Source organism: Hakea prostrata, chromosome 2, assembly GCF_041222555.1.
Source record: "Hakea prostrata isolate BN-2017 chromosome 2, UWA_Hpros_2, whole genome shotgun sequence".
Lineage (NCBI taxonomy): Eukaryota > Viridiplantae > Streptophyta > Magnoliopsida > Proteales > Proteaceae > Hakea > Hakea prostrata.
In genome coordinates, this window is record NC_142601.1 from 9,168,287 (window position 1) to 9,193,093 (window position 24,807).

At 40.1% G+C, this 24,807-nt stretch overlaps 1 protein-coding gene across 2 annotated transcripts in view; it reads right to left on the reverse strand.

The window, feature by feature from the left end:
• Positions 1–24,807, reverse strand: part of LOC149023643 (ARM repeat superfamily protein) — a 121,965-nt gene that overhangs the window by 63,796 nt on the left and 33,362 nt on the right. For both annotated transcript variants that reach the window (XM_089144184.1, XM_089144185.1), the window contains exons 11-12: positions 18,270–18,458; positions 8,462–8,641 (exon numbers count right to left, since the gene is read on the reverse strand). In XM_089144184.1, the coding sequence (XP_089000310.1) occupies positions 8,462–8,641; positions 18,270–18,458 (369 nt within the window). The remainder of the gene's footprint in view (positions 1–8,461; positions 8,642–18,269; positions 18,459–24,807) is intronic.

Consider the following 24,807-nt stretch of genomic DNA (forward strand, 5'->3'; position numbering starts at 1 on the left):
GGCACAATGTGAGGATAGTGGTGAAGATGCTTGAGCCTGTGGTGAATGTGTTGAGGATGGTGGATTAGCAGAGAAAACCTACTCTACCACACATATTTGCTGCAGTAGATAGGATGAAGCAGCAAGTTGCTCAGGTCCACCCACGCGGCAACAAGAAAGTCCTTCAAATCATCAACAGTAGATGGGAGTCTATGTTGCAGCATCCACTGCATAAGGCTGGTGAGTTGTTAAGTCTAGTATTTAATTTAATTTTCATTATGCTATCACACTATTAAGCATTAATTATTCCCTTTTATGACATACTTTTTCTTACACAGCATACTATTTAAATCCCAAGTACCATTACAAGGACAATCTTGGGATGAGGCAAGATTTGATGGATGATGTCCAAACGTGAGTGGAGAAGTTCGAACCGGAAACAGCTAAACAAGCAATCATCCTTATGGAGGTGAGATAGTGATTTGAATCATTTGATATTCACAATTCGTAGTTTTATACTAAGTCATTAACCTAGTAACTAGTTATTGTTTTTTCTCTTTATATATTAGATAAAGGCTTTTAGGGATGCCACTCGGAGCTTCAGTCGTGTTGTGGCCGTATCGGGACGGGAAACCGCCCCTGCGGGTAAGTTCATTCATTTATTTCATTATACATTTAATTATTATATTCTATCTTTAATTTAGTTATTTAAGTATTAAAATGACTTGGAGTCTATGTTTGTTGCAGCTGAGTGGTGGTTGCAATTTGGACGTGACTCACACCACTTAAGTGTGATTGCAAGCAAAGTGCTCTCCCAGACATGTTCTGCCACTGGTTGTGAGCGAAATTGGAGCACCTTCAGCCTCATTCGCTCGAAGAGGCGCAACCGATTGGGTGTGAAGCGTCTAGAGGACCTTGTCTTCCTACACTATAATATGAGACTGAGAGAGGATCATATTAGACAGGGGATGGATAGAGAGAGCATCAATATCGAGTTGGCCAACATATTTGAGATGGATGATGATGATAACCCAGTAGTTGACTAGATCAAGGACAATGGAGACGGATTGCTGGATGAGGAGGGAGGTCTTCCCAATAGACAGATTGCGAGGGAGATGGGGGCTGATGTGGGGGACTTCATGGCCCAAGAGGGGAGGCCACATGCAGAGCTCGCTCGTCCCTTCGTGCCACACCCTAGTGCATCCACCCAGAGTGAGGATTTGATTCTCTAGTCCGACACTAAGGATGAGGTGGCTCAGGCCTCCGACAATGGTGGTGATGATGACGATGGCGATGACAGTGATGATGGAGGGGATGAGGAGGGTGTGGGACCTCGTGATCAGGATTCAGCTGATCTTAGGGACAGACACCACCACCACCACCACCACCAGTACGTGATAGTCAAGGGGGGGGAGGACGACCACCGAGATTCACAGAAGAGAGTCAGTTCACCCACGCGACACAGGATTCAAACCATACTGGAGCTGCATCTCGAGGCAAAAATGTTTCCTCTACATATTCGAGGAAGGGGAAGGGGAGACAGCACGGATGGAGCACAAAGAACACGCCATCATATGGGTCCTACCGTCCATCCGATGCCGAGAGCTTGGTGGGATCTATGAGATCGATGAGCATTGATGATGCTAGACTCCTCCACCTCCAGAGGGGATCCGGATGGCATAGGCCTGCAGAGTCCTCATATGATACTGCTATGGAGAGTATTGGTTCTACCGAGTCGATTTATGGTTATGGACCATATTGTGTCCCTCCTGGCTATTAGATTCAGGGTCAGGCCAGTCAGCCACGAGTGGAGCCTTATGGTTATAGAGCGACCTATGGAGCTTATGGTTTCCCTCCCACTGTTGATTATCGGAGTCAGCCACTGGAACCTTATCAGAATCCTTATCCTTATCCTTCTCCTGAGAGCCAGGGGCAGGGTGCTCTTTCATTTGTTGAGCAAATCTTCCACACTATTACACAGCCACTAGGCCCACCACCACCAGTTCCTTTGGAGATTCACAACTTCCCACCGTTAGGAAATCTTATGCATGTGAATGAGGCCACATACAAAGATGCAGTTCTTGACTATGTCCAAAACTATATGGGGCGGGGGCAAACATCATGGGAGTTATATTGTCATTTGTATAGGGTGCTGAAGGAAGAGGGAGACCTTGAGGCTTGAATAGAATAGACTTGTAAGTAATAACATTCCTGCTTCTTCTCTGATTCATGTACTATATACTTGGAATGTTGGATGTTACATTTTCAGTAGTTTTTTAGTAAACTAGTAGTTTTATAGTGTTTATTATGCTTGAAATAGCTAGTATGCAAAAATCCAAATCAATTTGAGAGCATTTGAGGCTCGAAATTGAGTTTTCAAGAATCAAGAAAAAAGTATCCAGTTTCGGAATAGGAATCAGAAAGTTGAGTCCAAATAGGTTTTATTTCAAGTTGTAAGGCTATAAATAGCCCCTCTTATTATGAATGAAATCAGTCTAGAGTTTATAAGAAAATCAGAGGCTTGGTCCTAGGGAAGAAACCCCACAGCCTGGGCTGAATAGTGTTTATAAGTTCTGGAATTTTATGCCATTAGTCTTCAAGCTTCATCATCATCATCACCCTCATCTTCACTCCTACAGCAGCCATTAGTTCCTCCACGAGTGCAGCTCCATCTTCAGCCACAACTCCAACAGTCCACCAATCAAGTAAGTCATTACCTCACCCCTGCCCTCCCCCATCTTCCGCTTTACACATCCACAGCCCCCTCCCTCTCTCTCTCTCCTGTGGCAAGCTAGAAACTTTCCCAACAAGGTTTGTTAAGACCCTAATCTATCTCACACCACCAGCCCATTTTAACGTTTGTCAAAACCCTAATTGATTTCAATCCACCAGCCAAACTCAAAGTTTGTTAAAACCATAAACCTTCCCTAGTCCTCCCCATACCAAGGTGTAATTTTGCTAAAACAAATCCATCTCACCTAGGGGTCTTTGTCTTTCTCAAATTATCCATTACTTTCTCCAAGGTCATCCAAAAAACATATCCAATAGATACGCCTAACCTTATTGATATCTCCATGGTTCAAGACTTCGCTCTCGACACCCATCTCGCCCCCTCAAAAAAGAAAGATCTTGCTTGAGTTGGTGAGATCTTGCTTGAGATCTTGTTTTTTTTCCCAGCCAACTCGAGTGAACCCAAGGGCCCATCTTGGGAGGTTTTAAAGGTCAAGTTGGGCTCACAATTGGTACTGAGCCTAGTTAGGCCTTCTATACACACTGGCGGCCTTATATTTGTGAGAAGACAACCCTTAAATATGAGTTCTAACTTGACCCTAAGTTTGAATTCTAAATGCTACAGGAAGGAATGTACAAGGTTATAAGACATGTAATAAAGAACAATTAAGACATACAAATAAAAAACAAGCGATAAGATATATCAAATAACTTAAATAGCAACAAACTCCATCCAACATAACATTATTGACTCTCGAGAGTACAATAATACAATCATCATAAGTTCAATATAAAAACGTTGGGTATGGCTCATGCTTCACATTCAGTTCCCAACAACCTTCCCCCCAATGCACACAAGGGCAGCCCCGGCGGGGGGTTGTGATAAGCATGCATTTACCATTATTTATTTGATTTAATTCCCCATACTTATTTAATTAAAGAGAGCTAATTGAGTATTTTTGTGTATTTTTCAGGAATAAGGTGATTTTGGTTATTAGAGATAATATGGAGTAAAGTTGGCAAATATATTAGATATTGGTGGATTTTAAATCATGGCATTCAGTCTTGCTGCCCAAGAAATCATGAAAAGTGAGATCTTATCCAAATTGGAAATAGGTGGAGGTCTAAGGAACAAAATTGGTAATAAATCTGAAAATCGGGTAAACAGACCTACCTTCAGTATTTTGGGCATATCTCTCTCGTATGAGCTTGGATTGCGGTAATTCAAGATGCTATGGAACGATATCAAAAATATCTACAACTTTCTAGTTTTGAGTTTTTCCAAAATCCGAACGAATAAAGGTCAAATCGACTGGTAAAGAGAGGGGATTCATTGTGTGCGGGAGACATAAAAGAGAAGCCAACCACAAAGAGGAGGAAGATGGCAAACGCGGCTCTCATCTCTCTCATTGCTGAAGAAGAAGACCACATCTCTCTCTCTCTCTCCCTATGTTTCATCTTTATTTTTCTTATCAACTTTGTAATAATGAGTAGCTAGTTCCTTTTCTTTGGGATGTAGATGAACCATGCTTATTTCATTAATTTGATTGTTCTATATCTTCTAGTTGATTGTGTTTGAGTTTGGCCAAACATGTTCTATAGCTCAGCAAACTAAGCGTGCCAAGCTTCCACGAAGGACGATAGTCTTGCGAAGATAGGGCATATCTAGGAAGACCATCCCTAATTTACTTTGAAGTGTAGAGTTATATCGGTTAGGGAAAAGCATTGGGGATTCAAAATCCCAAAGATCTTCACATATTCATAGTTGACATTTTTGCATTAATTAGTAGATTTAGTTTAAATTTAGTTTTGTTGAATTCAATCTTAGTAACTTAGCCTTTTAGTTCCCCATAGTTCGACCCCGTACTTTCTTCTTGCTAGATTAGTATAGGATTTTATTTTTTATTGGTTAGCGACACGATCAGGTTGCAAAAGGCAGCACCCCCGGGCCTGAAGAGGCCTTATATGATTTTGGGCCTTGGGATTTCCTTTACAGTTTGGCTTGGGCCCATGAATAGTTGTTGTGGCCTTTGTTGAAGAACTTCTTCAAATTGCCTTACTTGATCTTCCTTTCTTTATGTAGATGTGCTCAACCTTGCTGCAGATCAAGATACAAAGTCAAACCAGCAAAAAGTAAGGCAAAAATGGAGGTCTGGAAGGCCTTGGCAAGTTGGGAGGCAAGAGAGAGCGAGATAGGAAGAGCTCAAGAGATGGCATTTAAAGCGGCTGAGTAGACCAAGATCTCGACACGGTCGAGATTTACTACAAAGCATGAGATCTCAACTCGGTATCTCAAAATAGCGAGATCTCAGCAAGATATCAGACCACGGATAGCCCATTTGTGAACTAGTTCTAAGTCAAGAAAAATCCTAAAGGTTAACTGAGAACCCAGGTTAAATCAAGTTTGCAAGGCCTGCTTCTAGAGATGGACAAAGAACGTCCCGTTCTTTGAGGGCACTCTCTGGAAAAGTGACCTTTCTCATAATAACTAGGGTTACTGTTGTTGGTGTATCTTGTTCCCTTGTAGTCTGCCCTAGTAGTGTTTCTTATTCCCTTGCAGTCTGTCCTAGTAGCTTCGTTCGAAATTTTAGTTCATCTTGTTATTTTGATCTCGGGTGAGATGGCCAAAACACTGAAATTTTGTATTTTTTTTCCAAATTAAGTGGTAGATTACAATGGGATTTTGGTTTTTTTTTTTTTTTTTTTTTTTTTTGGGGGGGGGGGGGGCTTGGTTTTGGTCTCCAACCTAATTTGAGGCCAATAAACACAATTCAAGTCTTATTAAAACTAACTCAAACTGGTGTTCTTGATTGGGGCATGCCCAGCTATATGCAGGCGAAACTCAAAGTCTAGAACATGCATTTTTACTAATGTAAAAAGGGATATTATGCAAGGAAAAACTAAGACTTTCATTAAAATACAACAAGCAGAATTTGATATGCACGTATGTATCAAGCTTCATACATCCCCTAGGTCATGGAGGAGTACTATAAATACTAGACATAAGTAGGCCATGACATTGTACGGATAAAGTTATCCAAATGGTCTATCACTGCCCTTCTATAGGTAGCACCCATCAACATGAAGCAGATATCCTACCCTAGTGAATGTGTCATATGGCTATGGACCGTAATTGTGTAACCCAATCGTGGAATTGGGAAAACTGGACATGTTAGTCCTGATGGATATCCAAAGATACCATACCCATAGGGAGACATGCTTCTAGAATCAGCATATGAACCACCATGTGCTCCACCATATGCATATCCATAGCCATAAGCCCTATATTGTACAACCACTTGGAATTTTCAAAATTTCACCGAAATTTCTGTCCGTAGTGAAATTTCACCAAAACTTTGCAGACTCGAATATCGGCCATGGTTTTGTTTCGCTAAGTACCAAAATGGCAAGATTTCAACAAATTTTGCCAACATCTCAAAAAATTTCATACTATGCCTAGGAAGTTGTAGAAAATTATAGAAGTGGAGTCAAATGTGGTTGGATTGGGGGGGTGTATCCCTCTTATGGATAGTACCCTAATTGTTGCATATCCACTGATGATGTTCACCAAAGTTGAAAGAATTGATGAGCTCTTCCAGGAAGGGTGGTGAGTGATGTTGGGGTCTTTCTCCATGTGATCTTCACCCTTGTACCTGTCATACATAGGATTCTCATACCTAGATTTTCTGGTGTGACCATCCCGATTTCTTTCTCCATTCTGTCCATCTTCCTCATTTCTACCTTCAAGTTAAAGAGAACTTTTGGTTGTACTGCTATTGGAGGTAGTTAGGTTGATGGTGTTGTCTAGCATGGTATTCTTGTGGGAAAAATACATTACCCAAATCTTCTGTCATTTCCAGCCAAGTGTTAGCTTCATTGCCTTTGCATCTCATATGCCCTCTCTTGTGTTGTTCCAATGTTCATGGGCACAACCCACCAACTAATCAAACGCTATCTTCATCTTTCTATACTCTGATAGATGATGCCAATCAAAATAAGTGTCTAATCGTATAGCCACTCACAGAAGACTTGGAGATCATTGACACCATCATATGTTCTTACCATAGATCTTTGAAGGCCTATGTTGTTGCCTTATTCCTCTATGCATACAATGGTGAGATTGAAAGTATTCTCTTGTTGGTTCCTCCATGCTCTGGCTACTTCTGATCCATTCTAGCTCTAATACCATTTGATGTATACCCAGGTCAAGGGCCAATCTTTAGGATTTCTCAAGTCGAATTCAGCAATAAATTAGTGTCTTAAGACCCTTCAATTATGATTTCTTAGGGTAATTTGCAGGACAGCACCGCTATAATGGCTAAATACAACCTATGGCTAGGATTTCTAGGGTTCCAAGGGTGTTTTAGGGTTGAGGAGAGTGAGGGCTAGGTTCAGCAGAAGGTTAAGGCTAGAGTTTTAAGGAAATTAAATCTGAATTCTGTAATATTAATGTTCAGATGTAGTTCCAGATTTCTAGGGTTTAAACAATTAGGGTTTACTCAACCATTAGGGTTTCTAATGTGTGGCTAGGGTTAGGGTTACAGTCAAAGGTCAAGAAGAGGTTAGCGAGGGTGAACCTAAAAGGAATTAAGGTTTGGATGCATGGTTTGAAAGTTATGAGTGAAAGTAGGTTAGGGTTTTTGGATATTTAGAGCAGTTGGTCAGAATGGGCTAAAATTGAGAGGGAAGGTCCATACGGTTGGGGGGATGATGCTCCTAAAGTTTAAGACAGATCTAACAGTTAGATTGCCATTGATCTGACCTCAAATTTTAGGTCTTAGAAAAAGTCCAAAAATTCCTGAAAATATAAAAGAGGGTATGGGATTTAAGGTTAAGGTTTTAGAGTGCCATTTATCTGACCTCAAATTTTAGGTCTTAGACAAAGTCCACAAATTCCTGAAAATATAAAAGAGGGTGATATGGGATTTTGGTGAATGGGATGGGGGAAGCTGCGAGTGGAGAGAGAAGAGAATGCGGGTTGGGAGATGGGTTGGGGAGGAGCTTACTTGTAGGAGAAGGGGGCTGTTGATCAATTGCAGAAAATTGGAATCTTGTATTACAGCCGCAAGCTTCGGAGCAGAAAATATAATCAACAACTTACGGCAATTAGAACTCACAGCTGTGGGAGCTCCCCTATGGAACCCGACGACTTCATCTCTTCCTTCAAAGCAAGCTTTATTCAATAATTCATAAACTGATTTGCTACAAAGGGGGTGGCTCTTTTTATAGCCTTACATTGAAGGAAAACTAAACTAGGAATCAATGAAGAAAACACTAATTAGGACTCAACAACGAATTAATTTTGAAGTGGAATTCCTTGATACACTAAGACCCTACTCAAATAACTAAACAAGGAATTATAATTAGGATTCCTGAAAAAAGAGCAAAAGTAAACATTTTATTCTAACAATGAATTCGATTGGGAATAGAATTCCCAACAGGACTCCGAAACACATCAGGACTCTAGAACTAATTCAATTGCAAAACAAAAAGTAGATACGGACTCCTAAAACTAAAGTGAATCAAACTAGACCACTACGGCTTCGGAGGGTAAAATGACTAAAATACCACACACAAGGATACTGGGCTTCAGATAGCATCATCCAATATACAGTAATTTTGATGAATTACGTCCACAAAATGCACCATAAACCAGTTATGCAAAGAAGTTAACCCAAACAATCAGATCACACTAAACCACCAATCTTAAACAGTGAACGACAATCTTTTACATAATGGAAGTTTTGCTTACCAAAAGAAGTCCAATGGCAGCAGCCTCAAAATGCTCGTCTCCACTACCCCTTTTGAGAAGGTGGTCTAGTATACAACATACGTGCTCTGAGCTGAATATATCAAACATGCATTTTCCAGAGAGTACTCTCAAAAATTCATAATGCAAATGCTTCTCTCCGATCTTTTTGAGAAATTTATCCTAGAAAAAAGAAGGATCAATATTATTCTAATTAGAAACTAAGAATAATCAACAAGAAGCCTTAAGATAAGTGACAAAATAAAACTGCATCTTCATTTGTACAGAAGAATATTCTATTGACAAGATCATAATCGTTAAGGAATATATAATGATCACTGTATCCATATTTGGGTTGTTTCTCTCCAGGCAAAGAAGGCCCCAGCAACCAGTCACAGAGAAAAAAGTAATATATCCATGTTACCCCACACACCAACACAAAATTAAAAATAAATAAACAAACCTGTAAGTCAGTAACTCTGTTCTCCATTTGTTTGTAACAGGAATAACATATTCATTTTGTTAACGTCCCCTTTGTCCCCCCACCCTAGGAAAAATAAATTGTTTAATTCATTCACTAGATCCATTCTACACTGGTTTTCCATTTGAACTTTAAAAGCACTTAAGAAGTGATTCCCAAAACATTAAAAATTTGAAGCATTCGGTCCAAACATGTGACACGAAATGAACATACCATGTCTACTGGCCAACAGGAATGGAGGGAAACTTGAATTGTGTTTCATTGTGGGAAACATTTCTAGCCTGATGATGCGCCACTGACATTTTGCTAGTAGGAGCAGTCAAAACAGTCACAATGGAGTGCCAAGGAAGTTTGGTAATCTGAAAGGGTTACAAAAGTACCCAGACACATTTTTACAGTATATTAATTCCTTTCACAGAGTGGTAAAGTCATAGAGCCACAGGTGTGGTGAGAGAGGCCATCCGTGACAGATTCCCATACATAATGCAAAATACCCTGCTTAACAGCCATTAACCAAACTGAGAAAAATGGAGTAGAGATACACTATTGAATCTTATGCAGATCTAAGGACCTAAATCTGCAAGTAGAAGGCCAAGGAGGAAGTAGTACTAAAAAGAAGAATATCAGACTACTAGCAATGGTAGTATGGTGGTGCCTATACACAATTTTCTTTTTAGTTTCAGTTTGATCATGGTTCAGAAGTCGATTCAGCTGGTTCATTTCAGTTTCAATGCATGAAAACTTGGAAGTCACATGAGCCTTTAATGTTTTACTACACTAATCATACCTCCTTGCATAGAAGGGGATGGTGACTCGTGTTAATTACTTCCCATCATCAGGAAATCTTAAGCATGTGGATGAAGCCACATACAGAGCTGCAGTTGCCGACTATGTCAACAATTATATGAGGCAACCATCATGGGACTTGTATTGTCATTTGTATAGGGTGCAGATGGAAGAGGGAGATACGGAATAGAGTAGACTTGTAATTGGTAACATTCTCGCTTCTTCTCATATATACTATATACTTGAATGTTACATTTTCAATGGTTTTTAGTGTTTATTATGCTTGAAATACGTAGTATGCAAGGATCCAAATCATTTTGAGTCCGTATGAAGCTCGAAACTAAAGTTTGAAACTTCAGTAAAAAATCACAAATTTCGACCGAAATTTCGGTCAAAACTTGGAAATTTCGGCCTTTTTCAAGGTCGAAATTCCTGTTTCAACCGAATTTTTTTCCTTACTTTTATTTCATTTTCTAATTTACTTTCCTTTCCCTTTTTTATTTGAATTCTAGAACTATAAATACCCCATTGGAGCTGAGATAAAAGCATTCAATTTTCTCATCGAAGAATTCTACATGGTATCAGAGCCATCTCTAATGTGATCCAGAGAATATTCAAGTGTCCATCGCAACCCACTGACCACCACCCTTGCTGAAGAATTTCAACTCCATTCTTCTTGGGTCCTTCTCAGACTAAAGGACAGCTGCATGAGGTGATATATCCAAAAGAGTGGATGCTCCCTTCTTCACCTCCTCCACATATTACTGAAGAACTCCCTCAGCTGCTGCCAAGTTGTTTGTGATCTCCACCTACTTGAAGAATCGACCTCAACCTTCGAGGGCCACCCACCGGCAGATCTGATATTTTACTTTTGTCACAGATAAGTGCATTTTTTCCTCCTCCTAAACTTTATTTAATCAATTTTCTTTTATACCAAAGACATCTGAAGAGACAGTCTCATCAAACATTACCTCTATGTGACTGATGGATCAAATAAGAATGACTTCCAGCCCCTTGCACCTCCTCTTACAATCTTGGATGGAACAACCATCTATTGTTGTCAAGATCTGCCTACATTACCATCACTGGCTATGGACTGTTAGGACATATTACAGGCAGAACTACGAAAGCAACACCACCTGATCAACTGCTGGATCAATTGCGGAATAGCCTGCAGGTCAGGAGTAAAAAGGGTTGAAAGATTATAGGATCTCAAGTTAGTAGCTGGTGCTAACTTGAAAACCTGGTTTTCATGTTTTACTTGGATTCATTCTTTCCTTTTTGAGTTTCCTAGTAAAGATTGTACGCTGATTTTATTCTATAAATAAAAGGCTTGCTCGATTGGAGGCTTTCAAGTTAACAAAAGCCTCCAAGGAGTTTTTCCTGCACATCTCCTGCTGCCGCCTCCTTTTCTGCTGCCATTTTACACACCCAACTCTCTAATGACAGCCTTTTTTATTCATTCTACAAGACCTGAATTACATCAGGCCTTTCTATTTTTGGACACTGCTATTAGTATCTGGACTGCTGCCAAACGAACTTCTAGAACAGTTTGAAGTAGGGCCCAGATATGAACTTCGAAAATAGGTTCATGAAACTAAACAAAGGAAGATGTCAATCTCCCAATACTATAACACACTCAGGGCACTATGGCAGAAAATAGATCAATACAGTACCTTTTAACCAATAACCACCAGTGATATTGCAGACTATCATAAGCACTGAGATGAGATTCGTGTACATGACTTCTTGGCTAGCCTTAATATTGGAAATCATCCCATTAGAGTTCAAGTTCTCAGCCAAAAACCTTTTTCAACCCTTGAGGAATCATGTCTTAGTTCATACAGAGGAATGCCACCATATAGCCATGTTCCCATTAGCTGCACCTGACAAATCAGCCCTTCAGATTCAGATTAGGGCCAATACAAAAACCCTTAACGCAAAAAAGGTTGTTACATATAAACATTGTGGAAAGCGTTGGCACACTAAAGCTATGTAATGGAAATTACATGTAAAGCCTGCAGACTTTGAGGCCAACAGGGAAGGTGGTCCTGGAAAGAACATAGGAAAGACTCAGGCCAATCAAACTGAAACTACACCATCCCCATCTGATTATACTATCCCTGGGTTTTCTACTGAAGCATTACTAAGCTCTCTCACGGCTATTTTAGGCTGGCCCCACTACTTCCAACCATGGTACTAAATCTCGCGAGATCTAGGTGATTTCGAGGCTGGCAAGATGACTTATAGGGGCAAAATATCAGCACAAGTTTTAAAGTCAATGAAAGAAAACAGGTTTGTAGAAAATACGGTTAGGACTTGACTCTAAGGCTTCCTGCAATTGTAAGGGACGGGAAAGGGATGGCAACGGGGCTAGGAATCAAGGTTTCCTAAAGGGATTGGGATTGGGCTGCCGTGGCAGGGAAGAAGGGGAAGGGAGGCTTGCAGGTGCTAGGGCAGGGGGGGAAGGGGCTGGAGATATCGTGAGGATGAGGGGAAGGGGTTAGGGAGTCCTGTGAGTGGGGAAGAGGGTGAGGGAAGGCTGCGATGGGTGGAGGGGCCTTCAACTTACTTGGGGCTGCTGTGACTGGTGAGTATGCCGCTATGAAAGACTTGAAGAGAACGAAGATGCTGCTGGACTTATAGAATTTCTAAGAAATACTCTCCAGCCCAGGTCGTAAGAGTTTCCTTCCCCACGGCCCAAGCCTTTGTTTAATGCAAACAATCAATCTCATTTATTCACAAATAAAGAGGCTATTTATAGCCACTTACAAGACAATTTGACTCAAATTGGGAATCCCTATCTAATAGGGATCCAACAACTTCTAATACTTAACAAGTACTTACTATAATAGGAATCACTTAATTTGTAAACTACTTTAAGATAAGGAATATTATCCTAACCAACTAACAACTCATACTAACAAACAACTACTTAATTTAACTCACCAACTAGGACTCCAAAATAGAAACAATAACAGAATTAAATTTCAGAAACAAAGCTGGACTTGACCCAGCTATATATGACTCTAACAGGGGTGGAAAAGACCAATTTGCACCTGGGTTGGCTCTTCCCCCGCATGGGCTTTAACCCTCACTGGGGACTGTCCAGGACTGGTTACATCAGCTCTACCCTTCTTGAAAACATCCATCTCCTGATGAATGTGCTTGTCGTATGCTTCAGGGTCAACCCTTGGGAGGACTTGCATGTGGACTCGTCCTCTCATCTTGCAATGGGGAAAAAGTAACAAATGTGAGGCTGCTTTTTTCCTAATCGATTTTTGGCTCTAATGACATTGCCCCTAGTCCAATTCTACCAAGGTAGTATCAAGGAAAGGTAAGAGAGAGAGAGAGAGACGATCTTTCCTTTCATGCTTTTCTTTTTTCCTAATTGATTTTTGGCTCTAATGCCATGTTGAGAAAACAGATTGTGGTAAAATGGCTTGATGAGTCTGTGATCCCAAGCCCTTTATTTATATAAAGTGGAAAGAACATTATTATAAAACCCTTACTTGGGTAACAAAAAATAGAAAATTATATGAACTGAAACTCCTAGAGTTGAACTCCTAATAGAACTCCACTTTGTGGACAAAATTCCACCTCAAGGAGTCAGATATTATGCCAATGGCAATCTTCACAATGGCAACAGGATGATGAGGTTAACCTCTGTTTATCTCATTGCCTGAGTGCTTCTGCCAGCTACAAAATCTGGCTGGTTATCAATAATAAGCAAGTCAGCCACTGATTTTAACCTATTAAACTCGTAAAGAATATTGCATGGAGATTTGCCAGCGTTCTGACATAACAGAGGTGCCTTTCTAGGGCTGAGAAGCAAAAGGTACAATCCCTGTTGTTGGAAAATGCCAAGTCAGCATTTGCCACATCAGTCTCAAATCAGTTTTGATAATGACAAACACTCTACTAATGTTTCCATAAAGATATGTTTTTTTGTCCAGCTCATCACTGCAGAAAACCTCGATGTAAATATCCGGTTCAAAGAAAATTCCGGAGAGTCAAGCTCAAGATCAAACCATCTTAGACAAAGAACCAAAGTCAAGAGGAGAGCATCAAGATCACTGATCAACATCAAGTCAAAGTCCAAGTCAAAGATCAAGAGTTAGGCTAAATCAGGGCTTAGGACACCTTTGCATACACACACATGTAAATACATCCATAATATGTAATTCATGTTACTAGAGTGACCTAGGACGTGTTAGTAAGGTGTACAGCGCTTAAGATTGTCAAAACGATCTAAAAATCCAAGCCATATCCCAGCCCAAAGTTGTTTAGAAAAACAGAGCCCAGACGGATGTCCGTCTGAGCAGACGGACGTCCGTCTGTTTTCAGAACTCTGTTTTCTCAGAAACAACAGAAGGTCAGACGGAATTTCCGTCTGGCAGACGGATGACCGTCTGAGCAGACGGACGTCCGTCTGTTTTCATAACTCGTTTCTCGAAACAACGAAGGCCGAGACGGAATTTCCGTCCGGCGGACGGATGCCCGTCCCGAGCCAAACTAGGCCGACGGATGACCGTCTGGGAAGACGGACGTCCGTCTGACCTAGATTTGACTATAACGGCTATTTTAAAAAAGAATATATTCTACAGCTGTGTTTAACGGATACCTTTGAGACGGATGACCGTGCGGGCGACGGGACGTCCGTCCTGGAACAAAATCTCGCAAAGATTTTATATCCGTTGGGGAAATGGGGAAAGCAAGAACTTGGGGTCTATAAAAGCCCAACCATCCCCATTTGAGAATCATCCTTCTCCCCCATCTAGCACATATTCACTCACAAAGTGAAAAAGCAAAATTTTGGTGTTTTCAGCATTTTTGCTGTCCTCCCAACTCCGGTTAACTTTGAAGGGTATTCCAAAGTTAAAGCTTTCACTAAAGCAAAGTCTGGAGTTATTGAAACCGCTGAAGTATATTGACTCTTGGTTCATTCATTACATCATTTGCACTCAAAGGGTAAAGGGCTACTCTCCTTTGATAGGTAATATCTAATACTTTTCGTATTGTGAATTGGTTATTTTAATTCTAGTCTAGGTTGATTAGAATTCATTGTATTGGATACTCTTGTCCGTAAACAAAGATTGTATTGGATACTCTTGTCCGTGAACGAAGATTGTAAAGGATACTCTTGTCCCGAAACGAAGATTGTAAGGGTTTGTTTCTCTACCCACTGTATTAAAAGAGATCCGTTAGTGGAAATACTCTCTTGAGACCAAGAGAGGAGTGGACGTAGACTCGTAGAGTCGAACCACTATAAATTCTGTGTTTATGATTGCTGTTTGTCTTTAGATTTCATCTTAAACTGTCAACTCATTTTGAAATTGCAACTAAACCAAAAATTGGTATAAATCACTAGGTACAACCTAATCACCCCCCCTCTAGGTTGCACTAACACCTGTAAACTGACCTGAACTATAGAAGTTCTTGACTGCTTGTCTAAGTTCTTCTTTCCCTATGTAAAGGCTGGGCTTTGCTTTTTGTATGTCCTTTTTGCCTCTTATTTGATAATTATTCATCCCCAAAAAGGAAAGGTAAAAAAAAAATGGAGCGGATTTCTAATACTTCCCCCTAATTTTTTATGAAAAAGACCGAAAAGAAGAACTAAGACCCCAAGAGACAACAATAAGCTTGTTCCTTGGAGTATCATCAATAGGGGGATGGGGAATAGCTAACAGTCTAGAAGAAACATCAAAATAGATAGCATTTCAAATCCTGTCTATAGAGTGAGATTTGGAAGTCCATCTCCGAAGATTGCACTGCCACCAAAGGTGGTGGATCAAGGCACAAAACACTAGCTTACCGACCCGATCGCAGATGGAAGTACCTAAAAAGTTTCTCAAAATCCAAGACCATCCCTACCAAACCCAAAGGAACACCTTGAACGGGGCCATATGGAGGTAATGGTTTTTCCCCAGATAGATCTAGAGAAAGGGCAAGAAAAGAAAATGTGCTCAAGGTTCTCCAAACCGGACCAAAAGAGGATGCAGCTGGGGTTAACGGGAATGTGACGGTCAATAAGGAAGGATTGGGTGGGGAGGGCAAGGTTAAGAGCTCTCCAAAGGGTTAGGGAATGACAGGGATGTAGCTTTTGAACCAAACCAATGGGGGCCAAGGGGTTTAGGGTTATGGGATCTGAGAAGGTTCTAAGCCAATGAGGTGGAGAAGGATTTGGTGGGGGAGGATAGCCAAATGGTGAGGTCGCAAGAGGTGCTAGAGAGAGGAGGGAGAGATTCCAAACCTATGTGAGAATGGAGAGGGGGGTAGGGGTTCAAAATCCATTTAAAATGAAGGCTAACAAGGGGGTGAATTTGAGGATACAGGTGTCATAGACAGTGCGGGGACCGGAGTGGTTAAAGAGAATGCCCATCAGATGCCATGGGTCAAGCCAAAAGGAAGTGAAAGAACTAGAAGAGACGAAGATAGATATAGCAGAGACTGCATAGGGGTAAAACAAGATAATTTTCCTCCAAACCCATGAAGGGTTCGAGGGCATAGGGATAGTCCAAAAGGTTTCCGACCAGAGAAGAAAAGAGTAGACCCACGTAACCCAAATAGAATCATGCTTTGAGGCAATTTTCCAGATAAGTTTGAGAAGACAGGCTAAGTTAACATCAATGATCTGGCGGATTCCCAGGCTAGCTTCAGATCTAGGGTGACAGATGGAAGACCGACTGACTAGGTGAATGAAGCACAAGGCTTCCTGCCCTTTCCAAAGGAAGGCATAAAATAAAGATTCCATCGTATGAATGGTGGACTTAGGAATGGAGAAGATTCCACACCAATAGAGATAGGTGGACTGGAGCACAGAACGGATGAGAACCACTCGTCCGGCAAACTACAATAGCTTACCCTTCCAAAGCTACAATTTCTTACGAATATTGTCAAGCATTGGGAGGCAATTGTAACGAGTGAGCCTACCGGGAATGAGCGGTGATGAGCACATTTATGTGTGAATCTTAGGGCATAAAGCATGCATTTTACACACTTAGAGTGGAGCTACCTTGGGTTTTATGTTGTTTTTGGAAATTTGAGGACTTTTCAATATTTAAGCAAATATTTGGAGTTTTGTGTATGAATCATACAATTTTACACATCAAGAGGTCCATTCAAATTCTCAAATGCGAAAATGGGCCTAATTTGGAGCATGATGGGCTAGAGATGTGATTATGGGCCTCTGATATATTTAAGAGATAAAGAAAGGCAAATTTGATTTACGGCTGAGATTATAAATTATCAACCAAATCTACAGAGATATTATTGAGAGAGTTTAAATGGAGAAAAGAGTCCTTGCATACCTCAATATCTTATTTCCTATTTGTGATCTGATTAAAGAAAGAAAAAGAGGAAAAAGAATTATATTCAGATAAGGAAGACGGAAAAATCATGTTTTTGAATGTCTCTATTCAATTTCGATCAAGCCCTTCATCGAACAGTCATCCAGTGTCCGATCGAGCTGATTTTTGGAGGAGAGCTTCACGACTTCTTGATCCTCAAATCCAACGGTGGAATTATGCATTTAATCTCTCTAAGTCAGTCCGATTAGAGAAGACATTGCTAATAAAGTCCCAGCGAATGGAGTTGAAGGCTTTATGGAGATCTACCTTGAGAAGCGCAGCCGGGGATGGGCAGATCTATTAAAGCCGCAGACAATCTCTGCACAAAGAAAGATGTTATCCGCAATACTACGGCTCGAGATGAAGGCCGATTTATTCGGACTAACGAGGGAGGGGAGAATATTTTTAGCCTATTCGCTAGGAATTTAGAGATGAATTTGTAGATGAGGTTACAGAGGGAGATGGGCGGAAATCAAAGAGGGAAGAGGCTCTATGCTTCTTAGGGATGAGACAGAGGAAGGTTTGATTGATGGATGAAAGCTAAGAGGGGTTGAAGAAGAAGTTGCGGATGGCATGGACAAGACCGCTCTCAATGAAGTCCCAAGAGGCGAGGAAGAAGCCCATACTGAAACCATCAGGACCCGGAGCCTTGTTGGGCTTGTGGGAACGGATTGCAAGAAGGATTTCTTTAGTGGAAGGGATAGCGCTGAGAGAGGAGACGAGAGAAGAATCAATGACTTTATTAATGAGGTTAGGCGGAAGGGGGGTGTGGGGCGAAATAAAGGGAGGAGAGAGAAGGTTGGAGAAGAAGAAGACTATCTCGGCCTTGATGCTAGCGAGTTCGGAAATGCAAGTACCATTGCTAGTGATAAGTTAGCTGCAGCATTTATTGATAACAAGACCTGGTTAACCAATGTGTCAAGATTGCAAACATCACCTCTATACATTAAAGATACAGGTCCATATTCCCAAGTGGAAGATGAATACAAGAGAAATCTGATAGAGGCTGTTATAATATACAAGAAATCACCTAAGAAAGCTCAATACCCAAAGTCATGTTTTTTGTAACAGAATTCATTTATGCAAAACAATGTATCCCAACCATGGATATCAGCATGAGTACGAGGAAACTAATAGCAAAATAAAACACCTGTCAAAAAGAGGGGAAAAAAGGGTAAACAATAATGGAACTTACTCTAGCAGACTTGGAATTTACAATAGTTTGTGCATCCAATAGTTCTTGCAGTGCATTAAATATACTATTATCTTTCATTTTGTGCAACTTTTGGAAGTACTCTTCTACTCTGGGAGGATCAGCAAAGGATGCAGCCATTTTCACAAATGAAATTTTTATTCTTTTCTCCACCTCATCTGATACATTCTCCTGCATTATCCATTACATTGATTTCATGATTTGAATTTATCCAAAACACAAAAGCATAGATCACATTTGATAAGTTAAACTCACAAAATATATTTTTTTTTAAATAAAAAAATAACAGAGTAATTCCTTACTTGAAAAAAACACAGAACAAGATATGACAGAATTAGCAACCCACGAGCACGAGTTATCATTACCTTATAAAACCACATGCAGTAAGGTCAATCCAGAAATAAGGGGAGGTAAGGCACCCCGATTTCTTCATTTTAGGGTAACAAGAGATGCATTTCTCTCACTTTTTTCCAATGTGATTGGGGTGGGGGGTTCGGAATCTTGCGATCAGAAGTAAAGCTTAACAGCATCACCAAATATTTCACCAAAAATTCCCATGGACCTGTTTACATACCACAAATCATGGTCCCTTTTGCCATGTGTTGGGGCGTAGTTGTGTAGACAATAAATTTTGGGTGTACGTAGAAGTGTTCAAGTGTCCAAATTCAACGAGTGTGCATATGCTCCCCCTGTTAAGATAAGGATTGTGATTCATCCTTACCCAGGGTCCTAGAGTTGTAATGTCCCCCCCCCCCCCCCCCCCCCCCCAAAAAAAAAATATATTGTAATCCCTTCTCTCATCTATAAATAAAGGTGGCCTTTACCATTCTAAACAGGCCAAATCATTCTCGTGTTCTGGTTCTCAACTTGGTATCAGAACCCAAAAGAGAATCCTTTATTTTATTTACCACCACCAATAGTTCACTATCACATGTTATAGACCCTCCGACCTCTCCAGTCAAGCATGGTAGACTGAAGAGGCTCAGATATATGTTGCACCATGGATGTCCCACTAGCCATCACTTACCACCGCTAACCATCAACACCACTTCCTACAGAGGCGGCTTGCACCCTGCCACTGTTGCCAATGAGTCAGCAACTTCTCAACCTTTTCCGCATGGTTCGACTGATCATATCCATCTCCTGCCTGGTCCCAGACCCTTTGCTTGCTGCTGCCTCTAGTGCCTAGTTCTTAGTCGTCTGCAGACACTTTAAACTCATCATGCTCTCTTTCATATGTCAAGCTCGTTTGATTGCTTTTGTCTCTGTGGCTGAGAGTACCCCTGGCACTGAAATTGGACACTCTGGACCTGGGGGTGTGGGGTGACTGATGTTGGGACACTTCTATGCACCAACCATCCAGCAGGACAAACAAAACATAATGGTTCTAAGTTCTAACTACTATCTGCGGTCAAGGGCAAGTCAAATCATTTTCTGGGTTATTTAAATGAAGATACTCCTATCCCGGCTTAGAGTCCTGCTAAAACTACCTGCTTGGGCAATGATGCACCGGTCGTGTCTTCCTTTCTCAATTTTATGGACCCTGCCTTTTTTCTTTCATGGAACTGTGGGAACTGAGCAACAAACTTATGCGCAGACCAGATTACACCAAAAACGATTAGTTTTGCCACCAACTTCATGAAAGTATGAAAGGGACTATTTTCATTGCCTATTATTCCACTTTAAATGCTCTCTAGCAATAGCTTGGCTTTATCATATAATTCCAATGGGCCAAAACTATACAGGATTGAGAAATGGAAGGCGTAGATGATTTTCTAACAGGTCAAAATCCTGAATATGACCAGATCCATATCAAGATTCTGAACAAGGAAATATTTCCTACATTACTTCAGGCCCATAACATCCTTCAGCATGAAGATTACCAGCATGAGTCATTATACATTTATACCTACTATCATCCTCCTTACTCCGTTCTAGTTTCTATGCCTTTAGGTGCAAGCTCTTTGAAGTCCTCTTTGCAAGGTTGAAACTTTGGTTCATCTCGCCATCTGGAGAGATGACCAAAATACTTCAACGCAATTTTGGAATTTTTATTTCAACTCAATATTTTGGTTTATTTGGTTCAATGGGGTGGGAAAATTGGCAAACAAGCTTCCTTAAATTAAGGAAGCTTGTCTACTAGAGTGGCATCCCATTTTTTCCACCTCATCTCTTTTAAAAATCCTACATTTTTAGTGGGACTGTGGAAAAGGGAGGGAAATGATAAACGTGAGACCCACATTTCCAACTTTTCTGCAAAACCCTTCCCTTTCCTTTCCTTTCCTGTTCCCCCACCCCACTACTACTGGATCCCATCTGTTTGTTTTTCTCTCCCCTTTTTGTGTTGCAAACAAATGAACAGTCGAAGTTGCAAATTTCCTCTTACAGTTGACGTCGCAGTCCCTTGTAGCACAACTGCAAGTCAAGCTATCCAGCCACTAGAATGATTCAGAATCTTGTCACAACCTGCAGCTCCACCAATGTCTCAACTGATTATTCTGCTGGTAGAAGTTGAAGCTCCTCGCGTCTTCTACCCCTCCTCTTAGTGACTTCTCCATCAATGGTGACTTCCTCCACTGACAAATCCCGTTCCTGGTCTCGCAGTCAATCCACTACAGTCAGCTCTCCCCCACTGTGAAAAACCTCTTATTTCCCTTTCTTAGCCCCTCGCAATCCCCTTTTGTTCTTTATTTTCTTTAAACTTTACCCCCTAAATTTAATTATCCTTATTGTAATACCAAATTACCAAAAGGGAGGCTAGAGAGTGAAATTGAACAACCTCCAAAATTTCCAGGGGTCTATAAAATTTAAGTAAATCAAGGCCCTTGTTTGTTTAAGAAAGAAAAATGTTGGTATTTCTATTAGTCTGTAGATGTTGATGGTTTTATATTTCCTATTGAAGTATTCATATATTGATGCAATGACTAGTGATGTATCCTATTACAAAACTTGCATTTTAATTGAGATCTAAAACTTTGACATACATACTACTGTTTTAGTTATGTATAATGCATATTTTAATGTCAACATTAATGATTTACTTCTGTTGTAATTCTGAACAAAGAGTAGAATTGTCTCTAGGAATTTATTTTGTAATAACTCACACCGGAAGTTTATAATCTTCTTGTACTAATTTACCAATACAAATAAAGGGTGACCGTGTCTCTCTAACACAAGCTAGGATTCTCAGAATATTCATCATGGTATCAGAGCCGACGACTTCAGGGTTTGATGTCGCAGATATTTGAGGGAAAACCTTCCCTAAACCTAATTGCTTTCATTCCTCCGTTCCTCTTTCAGTAAAAACAACACCCACCACCACCATCTTCCTCTCTCAATCACCGCCAGACTAAAGCCACCCCTCCCACCTCCCACCACCACCTTACCTCTCAACATCGCCGCTCTACCACAAATCTTCCTAAGGCTTTACCTCTCTCCCGCAAGGATCCACCTCCTTTACGAGGCCTCTTCTCTTCTGTATACCCTCCACCGGCCCTTTTTAGGACGTTGCTGCCTTATTTGGCTTCTTTCCATGGTGTTCAGCACTTCTCCCACCAAGGGTAGGTTGGAGGCTAAAAGATTTACACAAACATATGGCATTGACTATCAGGATACCTTTGCAACGGTATCCAAGATGAATGAAATACGAGTAGTGCTTTCATGTGAAGTAAATCAAGAGTGGGATCTTCAGCAATTGGATGTCAATAATTTCTTTCTTCATGGAGAAGTTTAAGAGGTGTGCATGGAAGTCCCACCTAGATATACTACTACAGAAACTCATGGAGAAGTTTATAAACTCAATCGTGCTCTATATGGGTTGAAGCAGTCCCCAAGAGCATGGTTTGGGAGACTCCATAAAGCCATGGTTTCTATTGGTTACAAGTAGAGCAAAGCCAATCACACTTTGTTCATCAAGAAAACTAATACCTGCATCATTGTGTTGATAGTATAAATGGATGATACTGTTATCACTAGAAGTAGTGTAGCTAAAATTTCATCCCCAGACGCCTTCTTGTGAGCAGACTTTGAAATCAAAGACACCTGAGGGCTAAAATATTTTACAGGCATTGAGTTGGCTTATTCATCTCATGAAATCTCCCTCCCTCGTACCGTGGACTTGTCGATACACATAAGCATGTTGGGATTGTCCCATGTAAGCCACCCAATACTCGAATTGAACCAAACTCACATCTCAACGGGTAGTGGGGAGACTTATTTACTTGTCTCACACAAGACTAGATATAACTTTTGCAACCAACTTCGTAAGCCAGTACATACATGATCCATATACTCCATATTCCTCTTATTTAGGTGTTGTATATAAAATCTTAAGATACTTAAAGGCAACCCCTAAAGGGAATTCTAATTTTTTTCCCATGTACATCTCAATATTGAAGCTTATACAAATACAGATTGGGCTAGATGTTCAGATGATAGGGGATCCACATCAGGTTATTGTAGTTAACTAGCTATGTAGGTGGAAACGCAGTTACTTGGAGAACTAAAAAAGCAAATTATTGTAGATAGATATAGTGCTTAAGATGCATTCAGGACAATGGCCCAGGGTAAATGTGACTTATTGGGGTTAAAGGGGTTGCTTCAAGATCCACATGCAAACATAAATGCTCCAATGCAGCTATATTCACATAGTAAGTTAGCAATCAGCATTGCTAATGATGAGCACATTTATGTGTGAAATCTTAGGGCATAAATCATGCATTTTTAACACTTTGAGTGGAGCTACCTTGGGTTTTATGTTGTTTTTGCAGATTTTATGAATTTCTAGGACTTTAGCAAATATCTGGAGTTTTGGGTATTAAACATGCGGTTTTACACATCAAGAGGTCCGTTCAAATTCTCAAGTGCGAAAGTGGGCCTGATTTGGAGCATGATTGCTAGAGATGTAATTATGGGCCAACTCCAGAATATCTTGTAAAATTAGATTAGGATTTTTATTTTATTTTATTTTTTGTTTATTGTAATTGAGAATTGTATGGGGCCCACAAGTAGTCAAAGACTAGGATTTTCTATTTTTTTAGAATATTTTATTTTGTTAGATTTTATTTATTTCTCTAATTAGTTTTTTCTCTTTCTTCCCACTTTCTATTTTACTTACTTTCTTATTTCCTTAATAACCAACCCACCTATATTTTTGTTAACATAATATATATATTTTTTGTTTTATTTTATTTTCTTTCTCTTTCCTTCTTCCACTTTTCTTTCTTTCTTCCACCTTGTCTCCACGTGAACTTCAAAAGCAAGTTTTTATTTTATTTTATTTTATTTCTCCACTTATTCTCTCTCTCTCCCTCTTTCTTTCTCTCTTTCTTTCTAACGAATTTTTTTTTGCTCCTTCTTTATTTGTTTTTTTCTTTTTCTATTTTACTCTTATTATTATTATTATCATTATTTTTCCTTGTTTGTAAATTATTCTCATTCTTCTATAAATATTACCTCCCTCTTAGGTCTAACAGACTTGATTTTCTCTTTAGTTTACTTTAGTTACACACTTTACTTTCTCTTTAGTTTTACTTTAGTCTTGCACTTTCTATTCTCTTTAGTTTGTTCTAGTTTTCTCTAGTTCTTTGATTAATTTGTGGGTTCTAGTTCTAGTTTTTAGATTGAATGTTTAGGAAGATTGAAGTTGTGTAATTTTTCTTTTATGCAAGTGTAATTCCTTTAGTTTTATCAATGCAATTTCAAGTTCAAGTTCAAGTTCAAGTTCAAGTTTCAAGAGGATTCGCTTTCTCTCTGGGTCTAGCAATTGCAGATCTAGTTTATTCTAGATCTGATTGTTAGGGTTGGTTGAGATTCGAATCGTTTATTCAAGTTTTGTTTGGAAGATGCAAGTAAGTAAGATTCTTCAATAATCTTCTCTCCCCCCTCCATTCCCGCTTCTATCTACCCCTCCATATTCTTAATTTAGGATTTAAATTTCAGCATTTACTTACTGTTCTCCCTTCCCCTGGATCCTTGATCAGAGATGCCTACAGTCGTGCCTCTCTTTGGTTAAGGCTTCCTTTTCCTTTTTTGCTTTGTTGACTGCTTTGTTATTTACTTTCTGTTATTTACTTTCTGCCTATTCATTCATTATCTCGGACCACATAACCGGAGCAAGCCTACAGTCGTGCCTCTGTTTCTGGTGACGGGTGGTGTTGCATCTGCATTTTTTTCCTGTCTTTTATTTATGCATTAGTTATGTTTGCTTTATTTTTTTCGTTTCAATTCGATTGCATTAGATGTATGGATTAGGATCGTTGGTTTAGTTTTAGTAATTAGTTAACAAAAATTGAATCATTCCACTCTCGCATTACTATTAAGAAGTTGAATTCTAGGTGGCATATCTCCCTGAGATCGACCCGTTAGCTACACGATACTGTGCGCTTGCGGTTATTTTATTTTGCAAACAGCTAACAACCTAGTTGATGAGAACCTCAATGAGCAGTTCCGAGTTTACCGGCGACGCCGACGTAAAGATCATCCCACGACAGCATCTACGTGGATGGGTGATGAGTTTGGA